This window comes from Anomaloglossus baeobatrachus, chromosome 12 (assembly GCF_048569485.1).
Source record: "Anomaloglossus baeobatrachus isolate aAnoBae1 chromosome 12, aAnoBae1.hap1, whole genome shotgun sequence".
In the NCBI taxonomy this organism is placed as follows: domain Eukaryota; kingdom Metazoa; phylum Chordata; class Amphibia; order Anura; family Aromobatidae; genus Anomaloglossus; species Anomaloglossus baeobatrachus.
In genome coordinates, this window is record NC_134364.1 from 89768813 (window position 1) to 89784678 (window position 15866).

At 51.5% G+C, this 15866-nt stretch overlaps 1 protein-coding gene across 2 annotated transcripts in view; it reads left to right on the top strand.

Annotated features, from left to right (window-relative positions):
* GABPB2 (GA binding protein transcription factor subunit beta 2) overlaps window positions 1–15866 on the top strand; it is a 42504-nt gene that overhangs the window by 356 nt on the left and 26282 nt on the right. The window contains exons 2-6 of one of the 2 annotated variants that reach the window (XM_075329515.1): window positions 331–435; window positions 1190–1369; window positions 1454–1648; window positions 1740–1878; window positions 1984–2088. In XM_075329515.1, coding sequence (XP_075185630.1) covers window positions 331–435; window positions 1190–1369; window positions 1454–1648; window positions 1740–1878; window positions 1984–2088 — 724 coding nt within the window. The remainder of the gene's footprint in view (window positions 1–330; window positions 436–1189; window positions 1370–1453; window positions 1649–1739; window positions 1879–1983; window positions 2089–15866) is intronic. The other variant, XM_075329516.1, reaches the window with a different exon arrangement.

Below are 15866 nucleotides of genomic sequence, written 5' to 3' on the forward strand. Positions count from 1 at the left end.
CACCAATCTGCAGAAATGTGTTTACGGCTTAAATTGTCGTCCATCTTCCTTGGGGAGGGATGTAACAAATATTACACGTATGTGGGGGGTGTCTGCTGGTCTTTGAGTGCTTATGTCCTCTCATTTTCAGTCAGATGGCTCTGTTGCCGTGCGGGAGGGCTCTGAGGCGGCCATGTTGGTTGCCGTCGGAAACGTGCGCCAAATATCATATCTCGAGGATTATAATCCACCTCATCTCATATTAGGCCTCCGGACCCTGTCTCTCATCTTGTCTTCCCTCAGACAATCGCTCGTCTGGCAGTTCCTGAAGATTGTGTCTTTCTCTTGCAGATGGCGCTGGACCTGGGAAAGCGGCTACTGGAGGCGGCTCGCGGGGGAGAAGATGACGAGGTCCGACAGCTGATGCAGAACGGGGCGCCGTTCACTACAGACTGGGTACGTCCTCCAGCCGGGTATCAATGGGGGGGGGCTAGAAGTCCTGACAGCCCCTTCCCATTTTTTTTTCTGTACATTGAAATCGCTGCAGCCAATCATTGGAGGTCCTAAGCTCGCTGATTGGCGGCAGCGGTGGCATGACATTAGCGCTGCAAACAGTAACGGCACCAGGACCAGCGGCTGAGACTGTGCTGGACCCTGGGAGGGTGAGTAAATAAAGACGAGAAGCGGCTGCAGGGAAGATATAGGTTCATTTTTTCCCTGTAGCCGTTATACACCAAGTCAAACATACACTATTTTAAGGGTATGTTCACACATGGTGTGTTTGCAGTTTTTTTGCTGCCTAAAATAGATGTTTTTATTTATTTTTTTTAATGCAAGAAAAAACAAATTTTTATTTAATCTCAATCACTTTCTTGGTAATGTGATATGCACTTATTTTCCACCTTTTTTTTGTGAACTGTAATTTTATTTTTTTTCCTTTTTATAGCGCTGATTTTTTTTTTTTTTTTATTTTGTGGTGTGTTTGGTAGCTTTTTTGGGCCACATAAGACATTTTAGTCGCTTGTGCTCGATAACCCCCTATATGTAGATATTATTGTTCTCATATGTAGCCCTTCCACAGGAGAGGTCCAAGATGGACTTTCCGTAGGTCCCTGCCTGTGATGGCAACCCATCGGCGATCCAATCCTGCACACCCGTCTTTGGTCACAACGTCCTGTGTGCTCAACCGGTGACGTAATTTGTCTTCCAGCTCGGGACGTCTCCTCTCCATCTTGCTGCTCAGTGTGGACACTTCTCCACGGTGAAGGTTCTCCTGCAGGCGGGAATCAGCCGAGATGCCAGGACCAAGGTGGACCGGACTCCCCTGCACATGGCGGCTGCCGAGGGCCACACTCTAATCGTGGATCTGCTGATCAAGGTGTGGAGTCAGGTCCGCACCACCTCATCCTGAATGGTTATCAAATGATTAATTCTGTTGTCTTCTACTATTTTTTTTTTTTTTTTTTTTTTTTAGAACGGTGCAAACATCAACGCCAAGGATATGCTGGAGATGACGGCGCTGCACTGGGCGACTGAGCACAATCACCAGGACGTGGTGGAGCTGCTCATAAACAACGGGGCCGATGTCAACCTCCAGAGCAAATTCGGAAAAACGCCCTTCGATATCGCCCTCGATCGAAATTACCCCGAGCTGCTGATTACCTTACAGGTGAGGCGTACGGCTCTCCACTGGTGCCAGTAAACGTGTTTAACCCCTTAGTGACGAAGTGTATTACATGATCTCCCCTCTTCCACCACAGGAAACTATGCAAGGGCAGGGACACTTCCACATCCAGCCGGCCAGGACAAACGCCATCACAGTCTCCTCCCCGCAGATAATCCTGACTCCCAGAGATTTGTCCAGCCTGGTGTCTACATCGAGCCTGACCACATCTACAGGTATAGCGTAATCGGTGCTGTCTTGTGTTCAACTGCAGGTGGCGGCTCTTATTTGGTCTGCAGCCCTCATGCATTCACGCTTTTGTTTTGTTTTTTTCCCCTCAGTCAATAGCAATGGAGGCACCATAGAAATTACCAACCCTAACTCTGTCCTGGCCACACTAGCAGCGCTGGCAGAGGCCTCCACGCCTATATCGGGCTCAGACTCTAGTGAGTATATATATGTGTTTGTATGTGTGTCATATATATATATATATATATATATATTATATTTTGCAAGGCACTGCGTACTATCCTGGTATACATGTCCCCATGCTAATATATATGTCCCCCATCATGGGTCCTATCCTTGTATACATGTGCCCCTGCCTGGGCCACATTCTTGTATATATGTCTCTTTTTCTGCTACATATGTCCTCCATTCTGAAAAGTATGTCCCCAATTGTGGTATACAGAGTGCCATGCAAAATTTTGGGCACCACTAGTCAAAACTACTGTTATTGTGACTGTTAAGCAAGTTGAAGATGAAATTATATGGAAAAGGCATAAAGTTATAATGACACATTTTTCTTTTGTATTTTTGGTAAAAAAAATTGTTTTAATATTTTACATTTTAAAATTTACAAAAAAAGGAAAATGGGCTGATGCAAATGTTTGGGCACCCTGCACGGTTAGTACCTAGTATCACCACTTTTGGCAAGTATCACAGCTTGTAAACGCTTTCTGTAGCAGCCAAGAGTCTTTCAAGAATCATAAACCATACAAGGCACAAACAGAGGTACAGGAGGATAGAGGTCCCTGCTCGCACGGGCTCAGTCTACAGGGGATAGGTGAGGATACAGTAGATGAGGGTGGATATGGTTGTGCGGCCTTATATCAGACTGAGGGTTATTGCAGGTTGTAGACTTGTCGGAAGAGGTGGATCTTCAGGTTCCTTTTGAAGCTTTTCAAGGTAGGTGAGAGTCTATGTTGTAGCAGAGTTACAGAGTATGGGGGAGGCACGGGAGAAATATTGGATGCGATGGTGGGAAGAGGAGATGAGAGGGGAGTAGAGAAGGAGGTCTTGTGAGGATCGAAGGTTACGTGCAGGTAAGTACCGGGAGACTAGGTTACACATGTAGGGAGGAGACAGGTTGTGGATGGCTTTGTATGGCCTGGTTAGGGTTTTGCACTGGAGTTGTTGGATAATGGGAAGCCAGTGAATGGATTGGCAGAGAGGAGAGGTCAGGGAGTAGCGGGGGACAGGTGGATCTGTCAGGCAGCATAGTTTAGAATAGATTTGTAGGGATGCAAGGCCACAGAGCAGGGGGTTGCAGTAGTCCAGGTGGGAGATGATGAGGGCATGCACTAGTGTGTTTGCAGCTTCTTGGGAAAGGAATGTTCGAATCCAGGAAAGTTTTGTCGCTCCATTGGGAGACCCAGACAATTGGGTGTATAGCTTCTGCCTCCGGAGGCCACACAAAGTATTACACTTAAAAGTGTAAAGCCCCTCCCCTTCTGCCTATACACCCCCCCGTGCATCACGGGCTCCTCAGTTTTTTATGCTTTGTGCGAAGGAGGCACACATGCACGCATAGCTCCACAATTTAGTCAGCAGCAGCTGCTGACTATATCGGATGGAAGAAAAGAGGGCCCATAACAGGGCCCCCAGCATGCTCCCTTCTCACCCCACTCTGGTCGGCGGTGCTGTTAAGGTTGAGGTACCCATTGCGGGTACATAGGCAGGAGCCACATGCTGTTTTCCTTCCCCATCCCTTAAGGGCTCTGGGTGAAGTGGGATCCTAATCGGTCTCCAGGCACTGGGACCGTGCTCCCTCCGCAGCCCCTGGGGAATCTGCTGGACAGGAGCCGGGTATCGTCAGGGACAAGGCCCTGCTACTGTGAGGTACTCTGTGTCCCCTTGGGGACGGCGCATGGAGCGCTTGTGTCATACACGCTGCAGCACTGCTGGGTGTGTTAGTGCGCCGGGACTACCGCGCTGACCGCGCTTATTTGCCGGCCGCGCTTATAACTTTAGTCCCCGGCTTTTGCGGCCTAGTACCGCATATTCCCGCCCCCGGGCCTGCCAGTCAGGGGAAGGGCGGGACGCTGCACTGGACGTCAGCGCTGAGGGCTGGAGCATACTTTGTATCCTCCTCCCCCCTCACTGAGCACCGTGGGGCACCAGATTCCCGCACTTTCTAGGGCACGCTCACGGCCCCCTCCTCCTCACAGAACGCCGGCAGCCATTCCTGTCAGCACTTCTGAAGCTGGAGAGGAGAGACAACACGGCTCTGGGAGGCCCAGGCAGGGAATCTGGTGGTCACACAACCGCTTTGGGCGGTCGGTAAGCCGCACCTGTTTCTAGGTGCTGGCCCCCCTGGGTGCCGAAGTGTGTATATATATATATATATATATATATATATATATATATGCTTATATGCTATACATTTACTCTGTACGGTCGCACTGTTGATTTTTGGCTATATACCCTCCCGGATTGTACTCAGAGGAGACAACAGCATATCGTCCGCAAAAAGCAAGGGTGCCAAAGCACAGGCTTACTTTGCAACCTGTACCTCATGTGCGGCTATACTACCGGCAGGATCCACCTACCCTCACTGTGTGCAATGCTCGGCCCCTGTGGCACTTACTCAGCCGGAGCCTCTGCCACTGGTGGCCCAAGTGGAACCACCTGCTACCACTGTCCAGGTGACAGGGACGGAGTTTGCAGTATTCGCTGACAAACTTTCTGAGAGTATGGATAAATGGTCTGCTAAGATACTAGAAGCCTTGCAGTCCAGGCCGGTAACACAGGCCCCGGGCACTGTTGAATCATTGACCCCAGGCCCCCCTCGGTTGGAGCAGCAAAGTGCTCCTGGGGTGACTCATAGGTCCCAAGGTGAGGTCTCTGACACGGACCGCAGTCCCAGACCGCCTAAGCGGGCTCGCTGGGAGCTTCCCTCGACTTCATCACACTGCTCAGGGTCTCAGCAGGAGGACTTTCTAGAGGATGAAGCGGAGGTGGCAGATCAGGATTCTGATCCTGAGGCCGCTCTCAACCTAGATACACCTGATGGAGACGCCATAGTGAATGACCTTATAGCGTCCATCAATCAGGTGTTGGATCTTTCTCCCCCAGCTCCTCCAATTGAGGAGTCAGCTTCTCAGCAGGAGAAATTCCGTTTTAGGTTTCCCAAGCGTACAATGAGTACATTTCTGGATCACTCCGACTTCAGAGAGGCAGTCCAGAAACACCGAGCTTGTCCAGATAAGCGCTTTTCTAAGCGCCTTAAGGACACACGTTATCCCTTCCCCCCCTGACGTTGTCAAGGGTTGGGCTCAGTGTCCCAAGGTGGATCCTCCAGTCTCCAGACTGGCGGCTAGATCCATAGTTGCAGTGGAAGATGGGGCTTCACTCAAAGATGCCACTGACAGACAGATGGAGCTCTGGTTGAAATCCATCTATGAAGCTATCGGCGCGTCCTTTGCTCCGGCATTCGCAGCCGTATGGGCACTATCTCAGCTTGTCACTTGCAGATTAATGCAGTCACACGTGCCTCTGCTCCGCAGGTGGTGTCCTTAACCTCTCAGGCGTCGGCGTTTGCGTCCTACGCCATTAATGCTGTCCTGGACTCTGCGAGCCGTACGGCGGTAGCTTCCGCCAATTCGGTGGCAGTCCGCAGGGCCATGTGGCTACGTGAATGGAAGGCAGACTCTGCTTCCAAAAAGTTCTTAACCGGTTTGCCATTTTCTGGCGACCGCCTGTTTGGTGAGCGATTGGATGAAATCATTAAACAATCCAAGGGAAAGGACTCATCCTTACCCCAGTCCAAACCAAACAGACCTCAACAGCGGAAGGTACAATCGAGGTTTCGGTCCTTTCGGCCCGCGGGCAGGTCTCAATTCTCCTCGTCCAACAGGCCACAGAAGGGTCAGAGGGACTCCGATTCATGGCGGTCTAAGTCACGTCCTAAAAAGACCGCCGGAGGAACCGCTCCCAAAGCGGCCTCCTCATGACTTTCGGCCTCTTCACACCGCATCCTCGGTCGGTGGCAGGCTCTCCCGCTTTTGCGACGCCTGGCTGCCACAGGTACAAGACCGTTGGGTGAGAGACATTCTGTCTCACGGTTACAGGATAGAGTTCAGCTCTCGTCCTCTGACTCGATTCTTCAGAACATCTCCGCCCCCCGAGCGAGCCGATGCTCTTCTTCAGGCTGTGTGCACTCTGAAGGCAGAAGGAGTGGTGATCCCTGTTCCTCTTCAGCAACAGGGTCACGGTTTTTACTCCAACTTGTTTGTGGTGCCAAAAAAGGACGGATCTTTCCGTCCTGTTCTGGACCTAAAACTGCTCAACAAACACGTAAAGACCAGGCGGTTCCGGATGGAATCGCTCCGCTCCGTCATCGCCTCAATGTCCCAAGGAGATTTCCTAGCATCAATCGACATCAAAGAAGATTATCTCCACGTACCGATTGCACCAGAGCATCAGCGCTTCCTGCGTTTCGCCATAGGGGACGAACACCTTCAGTTCGTGGCACTGCCTTTCGGCCTGGCGACAGCCCCACGGGTCTTCACCAAGGTCATGGCAACAGTAGTAGCAGTCCTACACTCTCAGGGACACTCGGTGATCCCTTACTTAGACGATCTGCTTGTCACGGCACCCTCTCGAGTGGCATGCCAACACAGCCTGAACATTGCTCTGGAGACTCTCCAGAGATTCGGGTGGATCATCAATTTCCCAAAGTCAAATCTGACACCGGCCCAATCACTGACATATCTCGGCATGGAGTTTCATACTCTCTCAGCGATAGTGAAGCTTCCGCTGGACAAACAGCGTTCACTACAGACAGGGGTGCAATCTCTCCTTCAAGGCCAGTCACACCCCTTGAGGCGCCTCATGCACTTCCTAGGGAAGATGTTAGCAGCAATGGAGGCAGTTCCTTTTGCGCAGTTTCATCTGCGTCCACTTCAATGGGACATTCTCCGCAAATGGGACAGGAAGTCGACGTCCCTCGACAGGAACATCTCCCTTTCTCAGGCAGCCAAAGCCTCCCTTCGGTGGTGGCTTCTTCCCACTTCATTGTCGAAGGGGAAATCCTTCCTACCCCCATCCTGGGCGGTGGTCACGACGGACGCGAGTCTGTCAGGGTGGGGAGCGGTCTTTCTCCACCACAGGGCTCAGGGTACCTGGACTCAGCCAGAGTCCTCCCTTCAGATCAATGTTCTGGAGATAAGGGCAGTGTATCTTGCCCTAAAGGCGTTCCAGCCGTGGCTGGAAGGCAAGCAGATCCGAATTCAGTCGGACAACTCCACCGCGGTGGCATACATTAACCACCAAGGCGGAACACGCAGTCGGCAAGCCTTCCAGGAAGTCCGGCGGATTCTGCTGTGGGTGGAAGCCACAGCCTCCACCATATCCGCAGTTCTGATCCCGGGCGTAGAAAACTGGGAAGCAGACTTTCTCAGTCGCCAGGGCATGGACGCAGGGGAATGGTCCCTTCACCCGGACGTGTTTCAAGAGATCTGTTGCCGCTGGGGGATGCCGGACGTCGACCTAATGGCGTCCCGGCACAACAACAAGGTCCCGGCATTCATGGCACGGTCTCAAGATCACAGAGCTCTGGCGGCAGACGCATTAGTTCAGGATTGGTCGCAGTTTCAACTGCCTTATGTGTTTCCTCCTCTGGCACTGTTGCCCAGAGTGTTACGCAAGATCAGGTCCGACTGCCGCCGCGCCATCCTCGTCGCTCCAGACTGGCCGAGGAGGTCGTGGTACCCGGATCTGTGGCATCTCACGGTGGGCCAACCGTGGGCACTACCAGACCGACCAGACTTGCTGTCTCAAGGGCCGTTTTTCCATCTGAATTCTGCGGCCCTCAACCTGACTGTGTGGCCATTGAGTCCTGGATCCTAGCGTCTTCAGGGTTATCTCAAGAGGTCATTGCCACTATGAGACAGGCTAGGAAACCAACGTCCGCCAAGATCTACCACAGGACGTGGAGGATATTCTTATCCTGGTGCTCTGATCAGGGTTTTACTCCCTGGCCATTTGCCTTGCCCACTTTCCTTTCCTTCCTTCAATCTGGATTGGAAAAGGGTTTGTCGCTCGGCTCCCTTAAGGGACAAGTCTCAGCGCTCTCTGTGTTTTTTCAGAAGCGCCTAGCCAGACTTCCACAGGTACGCACGTTCCTGCAGGGGGTTTGTCACATAGTCCCTCCTTACAAGCGTCCGTTAGAACCCTGGGATCTGAACAGGGTGCTGATGGCTCTTCAGAAACCACCTTTCGAGCCAATGAAGGATATTTCTCTTTCACGCCTTTCGCAGAAAGTGGTCTTCCTAGTAGCAGTCACATCACTTCGGAGAGTGTCTGAGCTAGCAGCGCTGTCATGCAAAGCCCCTTTCCTGGTGTTTCACCAGGACAAGGTGGTTCTGCGTCCGGTTCCGGAATTTCTCCCTAAGGTGGTATCCCCCTTTCATCTCAATCAGGATATCTCCTTACCCTCTTTTTGTCCTCATCCAGTTCACCAATGTGAAAAGGATTTGCACTTGTTAGATCTGGTGAGAGCACTCAGACTCTACATTTCTCGTACGGCGCCCCTGCGCCGCTCGGATGCACTCTTTGTCCTTGTCGCTGGCCAGCGTAAAGGGTCACAGGCTTCCAAATCAACCCTGGCTCGGTGGATCAAGGAACCAATTCTCGAAGCCTACCGTTCTTCTGGGCTTCCGGTTCCCTCCGGGCTGAAGGCCCATTCTACCAGAGCCGTGGGTGCGTCCTGGGCTTTGCGGCACCAGGCTACGGCTCAGCAGGTGTGTCAGGCGGCTACCTGGTCGAGCCTGCACACTTTCACGAAACACTATCAGGTGCATACCTATGCTTCGGCAGATGCCAGCCTAGGTAGGCGAGTCCTTCAGGCGGCGGTTGCCCACCTGTAGGAAGGGGTCGTTTTACGGCTCTATTACGAGGTATTATTTTACCCACCCAGGGACTGCTTTTGGACGTCCCAATTGTCTGGGTCTCCCAATGGAGCGACAAAGAAGGGAATTTTGTTTACTTACCGTAAATTCCTTTTCTTCTAGCTCCAATTGGGAGACCCAGCACCCGCCCCTGTTCCCTTCGGGCTGTTGTTCTTTGTGTACACATGTTGTTCATGTTGAATGGTTTTTAGTTTTCCGAACTTCCTTCGGATTGAATTTACTTTAGACCAATTTATAAGTTTCCTCCTTCCTGCTTTTGCACCAAAACTGAGGAGCCCGTGATGCACGGGGGGGTGTATAGGCAGAAGGGGAGGGGCTTTACACTTTTAAGTGTAATACTTTGTGTGGCCTCCGGAGGCAGAAGCTATACACCCAATTGTCTGGGTCTCCCAATTGGAGCTAGAATAAAAGGAATTTACGGTAAGTAAACAAAATTCCCTTCATTTTTGAGTTTGAGGCGGCAGGAGGTGACGGGGGCTTGGATGTGTGGCTTTAAGGAGAGAGCAGAGTCAAGGGTCACCCCAAGGCAGCGAGCACATGGGACTGGGAAGAGTGAGCAACTGCTGCCGAAGTAATAGACTGTGGATTTAATCAATTCTTTATTTTACAGGTCTATGCGTTTAAGAGGTCAGAGCCTCCTTCATCAAGACGAACGAAAAATCAACAATGTTTAGACATACATCTCAGAACATCTTTATATACACGTGTCAAATACAAGAACTGCCCACAAAAGAAAAAAAGAGCCAGTGACTGATATATAGAAAAATATGTATACTAATGTATATTTCTGCATGTACATGTATTACTGGTGGTTTTTCTATATACTGTATTTGTCACTGGCTCTTTTTTTTTTTTTTCCCCTTTTGTGGGCGGTTCTTGTATTTAACTTGTGTGTGTGTGTGTGTGTGTGTATATAGATGTTCTGAGATGCATGTCCATACATTGTTGATTTTTCATTTGTCCTGATGAAGGAGGCTGACTGCTGAAACGCGTAGATCTGTAAAATAAAGAATTGATTTAATCAACAGTCTATTTTTTCGGTAGCAGCATGGCATTAACCCCTTTTCTCCTTTGCAGCATTGATGTTAGAAGTTTAGAGACAGATGAGTGGGAGGTGTCATTGGTGATTCGGATGATGATGGTGGGGATGTCAGTGGAATGGAAATAAAGTATCCAGGTGGTGAAGTGGTCGACAAAGGTGCTGACTGACCCGGGGGGTGGTAAATGACAGCCAGTTGGAGGGGGAATAGATGCGGATGGAGTTCACTTCAAAAGAGGGAAGAGTTACAGAGGGTGGTAGTGGAATTGGGGTGAAGGAGTATTTTTCTTACAGGAGAAAGCCAACTCCTCCACCTAGCTTGTTACTGGGGCGAGAGGTGTGAGAGAGATGGAAATCACCATAAGAAAGTGAAAGTGCAGCAGGAGAGGCTGTGTCAGAGGGGGTGAGCCAGGTTTCTGTGATGCCGAGGAAGGAAAGTTTATTAGTGATGAAAAGATCCTAAAAGTTTATTGCAGACAGAGCGGACGTTCCATAGGGCTCCTGTTAGAGGGACTGGGGAAGCGGGAGATGGGTGACTGGGTATAAGGTTAGAAGGGTTGTGAAAATTTGTGATTGATTGTGGATGGGGGTTAGAACTGACTGGGGATGTGGTGAGGAGGGCCCGGATTAGGAGAAATATCACCAGCAATGAGGAGAAGCAGTGAGAGTGTTAGTAGGTTGGAGCAGGAGAGGCCATGAGATGGCCGTGTGTGTCTGGAGACACAGGGTGTAATGTGTAGGAACAGATATGAGCAGAGGGTGAGATGGCTGGGGAGAATGGAGAAAGATATGAATAGTTCATTACTGGGTTTAGGGATCGGGGGGTAAGTATAAAGTGAAGTATTATAGGGTCTGTGCGCACTTGGAAATTTGTGTAAATCCACACCCCCCTGGCAGAATTCCGCACCCGCGGCAAAAAATGTACCCAAAATCCGCATGCGGTTTTTGTGCGTTTTTTCCGCGGGTAGGTCCTTGCGGTGTTTAACCATTATCTATTGCAAAGCCGTGGAAAAGAAGTGACAAGCTACTTCTTTTTGCTGCAGAAATTCTGCAGCAAAACCTGTAGGGGGAAAAAAAACGCAGTGCAGTGTGCGCACAGCATTTTGGATTTCCCATAGATTTTGCTAGGGAAGGACTGCAAAAAGGTTATGATCAAAAACCACACCTTTTCTGCAGCACAAACCGCAGCAAAAATCAGTGTGTGCACAGGGCCCTATAGGGGTGAAAGTGAGAAGAAACAAACCTTGTTTACAGTGACTACCCGAGGTGTTTTTTCGTTTTTTTTTTTTTTTTTTTCTTTTTCTTTTGGAAATTTTAGAATAACCTATTTGCAAGAGTTACTTGAGTTATGAGTAAAGCTGGGCGGACTCGCCAAAAACAAGACCAGCGGGTCTCTGCTAAATTTTTTAAAAAACCCCGGATCCGGTCCGGAATCTGGTACCCATATGTCTATGGGAACCAGAATCTGGAGATTAAAAATGTTGCTAGAAGGTATAGGGGGGGTAAGAGTGCACGTGGTGTACTCACCGAAGATACGTCATGGCAACAAGCTACTTCCAGGTCGTGCTTTCCCTTCCGGAGCTGACAATTAGCCCTCGTTGAATATTCACTGCTTTCCCCACCCACCGGTGTGTGTAATTGGTTGCAGTTAGACACGCCCCATCCTGAGTGGCAGCATGTCATCTGAGTACAACTAATCCCAGAACGGCCGGTGGGCGGAGAAAACAGTGCAAATGTCTGCGTGTCAGTATGGTGGTATAAAAATAAATTGATAAATAAAACAATTAGTGCAGGGTCCACGTATTTTGATACCAGCACCGATAAAACCCACTGGTGCGGCTCCCAGCTATCGGGCTTTATCTGTGCTGTGTATCAAAATAAGGCCGGAGTCACACACTTGCATGAGTCTCGCATCACATCACCCGGCATCCACACACTCTCCTGACAGGAGCGTGCAGCTGCATAAAAATACATGGAGCCCACCCGCTCCTGTCAGAAGAGTGTGTGGCTGTGCCGAGTGATGCGATGCAAGAATCGCGCAAGTGTGACCTTGGCGTTACAGTGTGCTCAAATGAGCCGTATGCCTCGCACGAGTATCGGATCGCATCACCCGGCAGCCGCACTCTTTACAAGAGCGTACATCTGCGTGTATTTCTACACAGCTGCACACTCGTGTCCGGAGAGTGTGCGGCTGCTGGGTGACGCGATCCGATACTCGTGCGAGGCATACGCTTTGTGAGCACACAGTAAGGCCGCGAAGTCACACTTGCGCGAGTCTCGTATTGCATCACCTGGCAGCCGCACACAATCCTGACCGGAGCAGGTCGGCTTCATGTATTTCTATGCAGTGGCACGCTCATGTCTGGAGAGTGTGTGGCTGCCAGGTGATGTGATGCGAGACTCGTGCAAGTCATACGGTTCTTGTGAGCGCACCGTAAGGCCACAGTTATGTGCCGCCCCCGTGCCAACAGCCAAGCTGCTCGGATCCGGGCTCTCAGTGGCTCGAGGGTCTCCGGACCCAGGGGTCGTGCGGCCACTCAAATGGGGTTATTTTTTTTTTAATTAAATGTTTTTATTAAAGTTTTACAAGTTACAACCAAATAAACATTGGAGGCTACCCAGCCTCTACCCCCCTCCCCAACCCTCCCCAACAAACATTAAACAGTCTTGTAGAAAGGAGAGAGAATGTCAAATCTGCAGCTCCACACATTCATAGACACAAGTTCTTAAGTACCATTATTACATTTTTGTTTTTCTTTGAGTTTTTGCTTTGTTTGGCTTTGTACACATTTAAATGTCATTTTCTTTGTCGCTCCATTGGGAGACCCAGACAATTGGGTGTATAGCTTCTGCCTCCGGAGGCCACACAAAGTATTACACTTTAAAAAAGTGTAACCCCTCCCCTCTGCCTATACACCCTCCCGTGCATCACGGGCTCCTCAGTTTTATGCTTTGTGTGGAAGGAGGCACACATCCACTCATGCTCCCATTTTAGTCAGCAGCAGCTGCTGATTTTATCGGTTGGAAGAAAAGAGGGCCCCCACAGGGCCCCCGGCATGCTCCCTTCTCACCCCACTAAGTCGGCGGTGCTGTTAAGGTTGAGGTACCCATTGCGGGTACAGAGGCTGGAGCCACATGCCGTTTTCCTTCACCATCCCTTAGAGGCTCTGGGAGAAGTGGGATCCTAACCGGTCATCCATTCACTGGGACCGGGCTCCCTCCGCAGCCCCTGTGGGAATCTGCCGGACAGGAGTCTTTGTATCCTCAGGGACAGGGCCCTGCATCTAAAGGTACTCTGTGTCCCCATGGGGACGGTGCATGGAGCGCTTGTTTCACAGACGCTGCAGCAGCTGCTGGTTTTGTGACGACCGGGACTTTTTTTTGCAACCTGTACCTCTTGTCCGGCTATGTTACCTGCAGGTTCCACCTACCCTCACTGTGAGCAATGCTCGACCCCTGTTGCACTTGCTCAGCCGGAGCCGCGGTCACTAGTGGGCCCCTCGGCTCATGTAGACCCTCCTGCTTCCCCTGTCCAGGCGGCAGGGACAGAGTTTGCAGTTTTTGCTGAGAAACTCTCTGAGTCGCTTTCACAATCCATGGCTCAGTCTATGGACAAATGGTCTGCCAAGCTACTAGAAGCCTTGCAGTCCAGACCGGTCCTTACACAGGCCCCGGGCACTGTTGGATCATCGCCTCCAGGCCCCTCTCGGTCTGCGCCGCAGAGTGCTCCCGGGGTGGCCCCTAGGTCTCACGTGGAGGACTCCGGCAAGGACCACAGTCCCAGACCGGCTAAGCGGGCTCGCTGGGAATCTTCCCCGACTTCCTCACGCTGCTCGGGGTCTCAGCTTGAGGACTCTCTGGAGGATGAGGCGGACGTCGCAGCTCAGGGCTCTGACCCTGACGTTGCTCTCAATCTTGATACACCTGAAGGGGATGCCATAGTAAATGACCTTATAGCGTCCATCAACCAGGTGCTAGATCTTTCTCCCCCAACTCCACCTATAGAGGAGTCGGCTTCGCAGCAGGAGAAACACCAGTTTAGATTTCCCAAACGTACACGGAGTGCGTTTTTCGATCACTCTAACTTCAGAGATGCTGTCCAGAAGCACAGAGCATTTCCGGACAAGCGCTTTACTAAGCGCCTTAATGACACACGTTACCCCTTCCCCTCTGACGTAGTTAAGGGTTGGGCTCAATGTCCCAAGGTGGATCCTCCAGTCTCTAGACTGGCGGCTAGATCTGTAGTATCAGTTGCAGATGGCTCATCGCTCAAGGATGCCACTGACAGGCAGATAGAGCTCCTGGTGAAATCCATCTATGAAGCCACAGGCGCGTCTTTTGCCCCGGCCTTTGCAGCCTTGTGGGCACTCCAAGCTATCTCAGCTTGTCTGTCTGAGATTAATGCGGTCACACGTACCTCTGCTCCGCAAGTTGCGTCTTTGACTTCTCAGGCGTCGGCTTTTTCGTCCTACGCCATGAACGCCGTCCTGGACTCTGCTAGCCGTACAGCGGTAGCATCCGCTAATTCGGTGGCAGTCCGCAGGGCCATGTGGCTACGCGAATGGAAGGCAGACTCTGCTTCCAAGAAGTTCTTAACCGGTTTGCCATTTTCTGGCGACCGATTGTTTGGCGAACGATTGGATGAAATTATTAAGGAATCCAAGGGAAAGGACTCGTCCTTACCCCAGTCCAAACCGAAGAGACCTCAGCAACGGAAAATAGGACCGAGGTTTCGGTCCTTTCGGCCCTCAGCCAAGTCCCAATCCTCCTCGTCCAACAGGCCAGAGAAGGGCCAGAGGAACTCTTATGCGTGGCGGTCTAAGTCACGCCCCCAAAAAACCGCCGGAGGCACTGCCTCCAAGGCGGCCTCCTCATGACTTTCGGCCTCCCCGAACCGCATCCTCGGTCGGTGGCAGGCTCTCCCGCTTTTGCGACGCCTGGTGGCCACATGTCCAAGTCCGATGGGTGAGAGACATTCTGTCTCACGGTTACAGGATAGAGTTCAGCTCTCGTCCTCCGACTCGTTTCTTCAGAACATCTCCGCCCCCATCTCGGGCCGGCGCACTTTTTCAGGCTGTGGGCGTTCTGAAGTCAGAAGGAGTGGTGATTCCCGTTCCCCCTCAGGAACATGGTCACTGCTTCTACTCCAACTTGTTCGTGGTGCCAAAGAAGGACGGATCATTCCGTCCCGTTCTGGACCTCAAACTGCTCAACAGGCATGTGAGCACCAGAAGGTTTCGGATGGAATCTCTCCGCTCGGTCATCGCTTCGATGTCACAAGGAGACTTCCTAGCATCAATCGACATCAAGGATGCTTATCTCCATGTGCCGATCGCACCCAAGCATCAACGCTTCCTGCGTTTCGCCATCGGGGACGAACACCTTCAGTTCGTGGCACTGCCTTTCGGCCTGGCGACAGCCCCACTGGTCTTCACCAAGGTCATGGCATCCGTTGTGGCGGTCCTACACTCTCAGGGCCACTCGGTGATCCCTTACTTAGACGATCTCCTAGTCAGGGCACCCTCCCGGGTGGCGTGTCAACACAGCCTGACCGTCGCTCTGGAGACTCTCCAGCGGTTCGGGTGGATCATCAACTTCCCAAAGTCAAAATTGACTCCGACCCAATCACTGACTTACCTCGAGATGGAGTTTCATACTCACTCAGCGGTAGTCAAGCTACCGCTGGACAAACAGCTTTCGCTGCAGACAGGGGTGCAATCTCTTCTTCGGGGTCAGTCACACCCCTTGAGGCGCCTCATGCACTTCCTGGGGAAGATGGTGGCAGCAATGGAGGCAGTGCCCTTCGCGCAGTTCCATCTGCGCCCACTCCAATGGGACATTCTCCGCAAATGGGACAGGAGGTCGACGTCCCTCGACAGGAACGTCTCTCTTTCCCTTGCAGCCAAAACCTCTCTTCAGTGGTGGCTTCTTCCCACTTCTCTATCGCAGAGAAAATCCTTCCTGCCCCCATCCTGGGCTGTGGTCACGACGG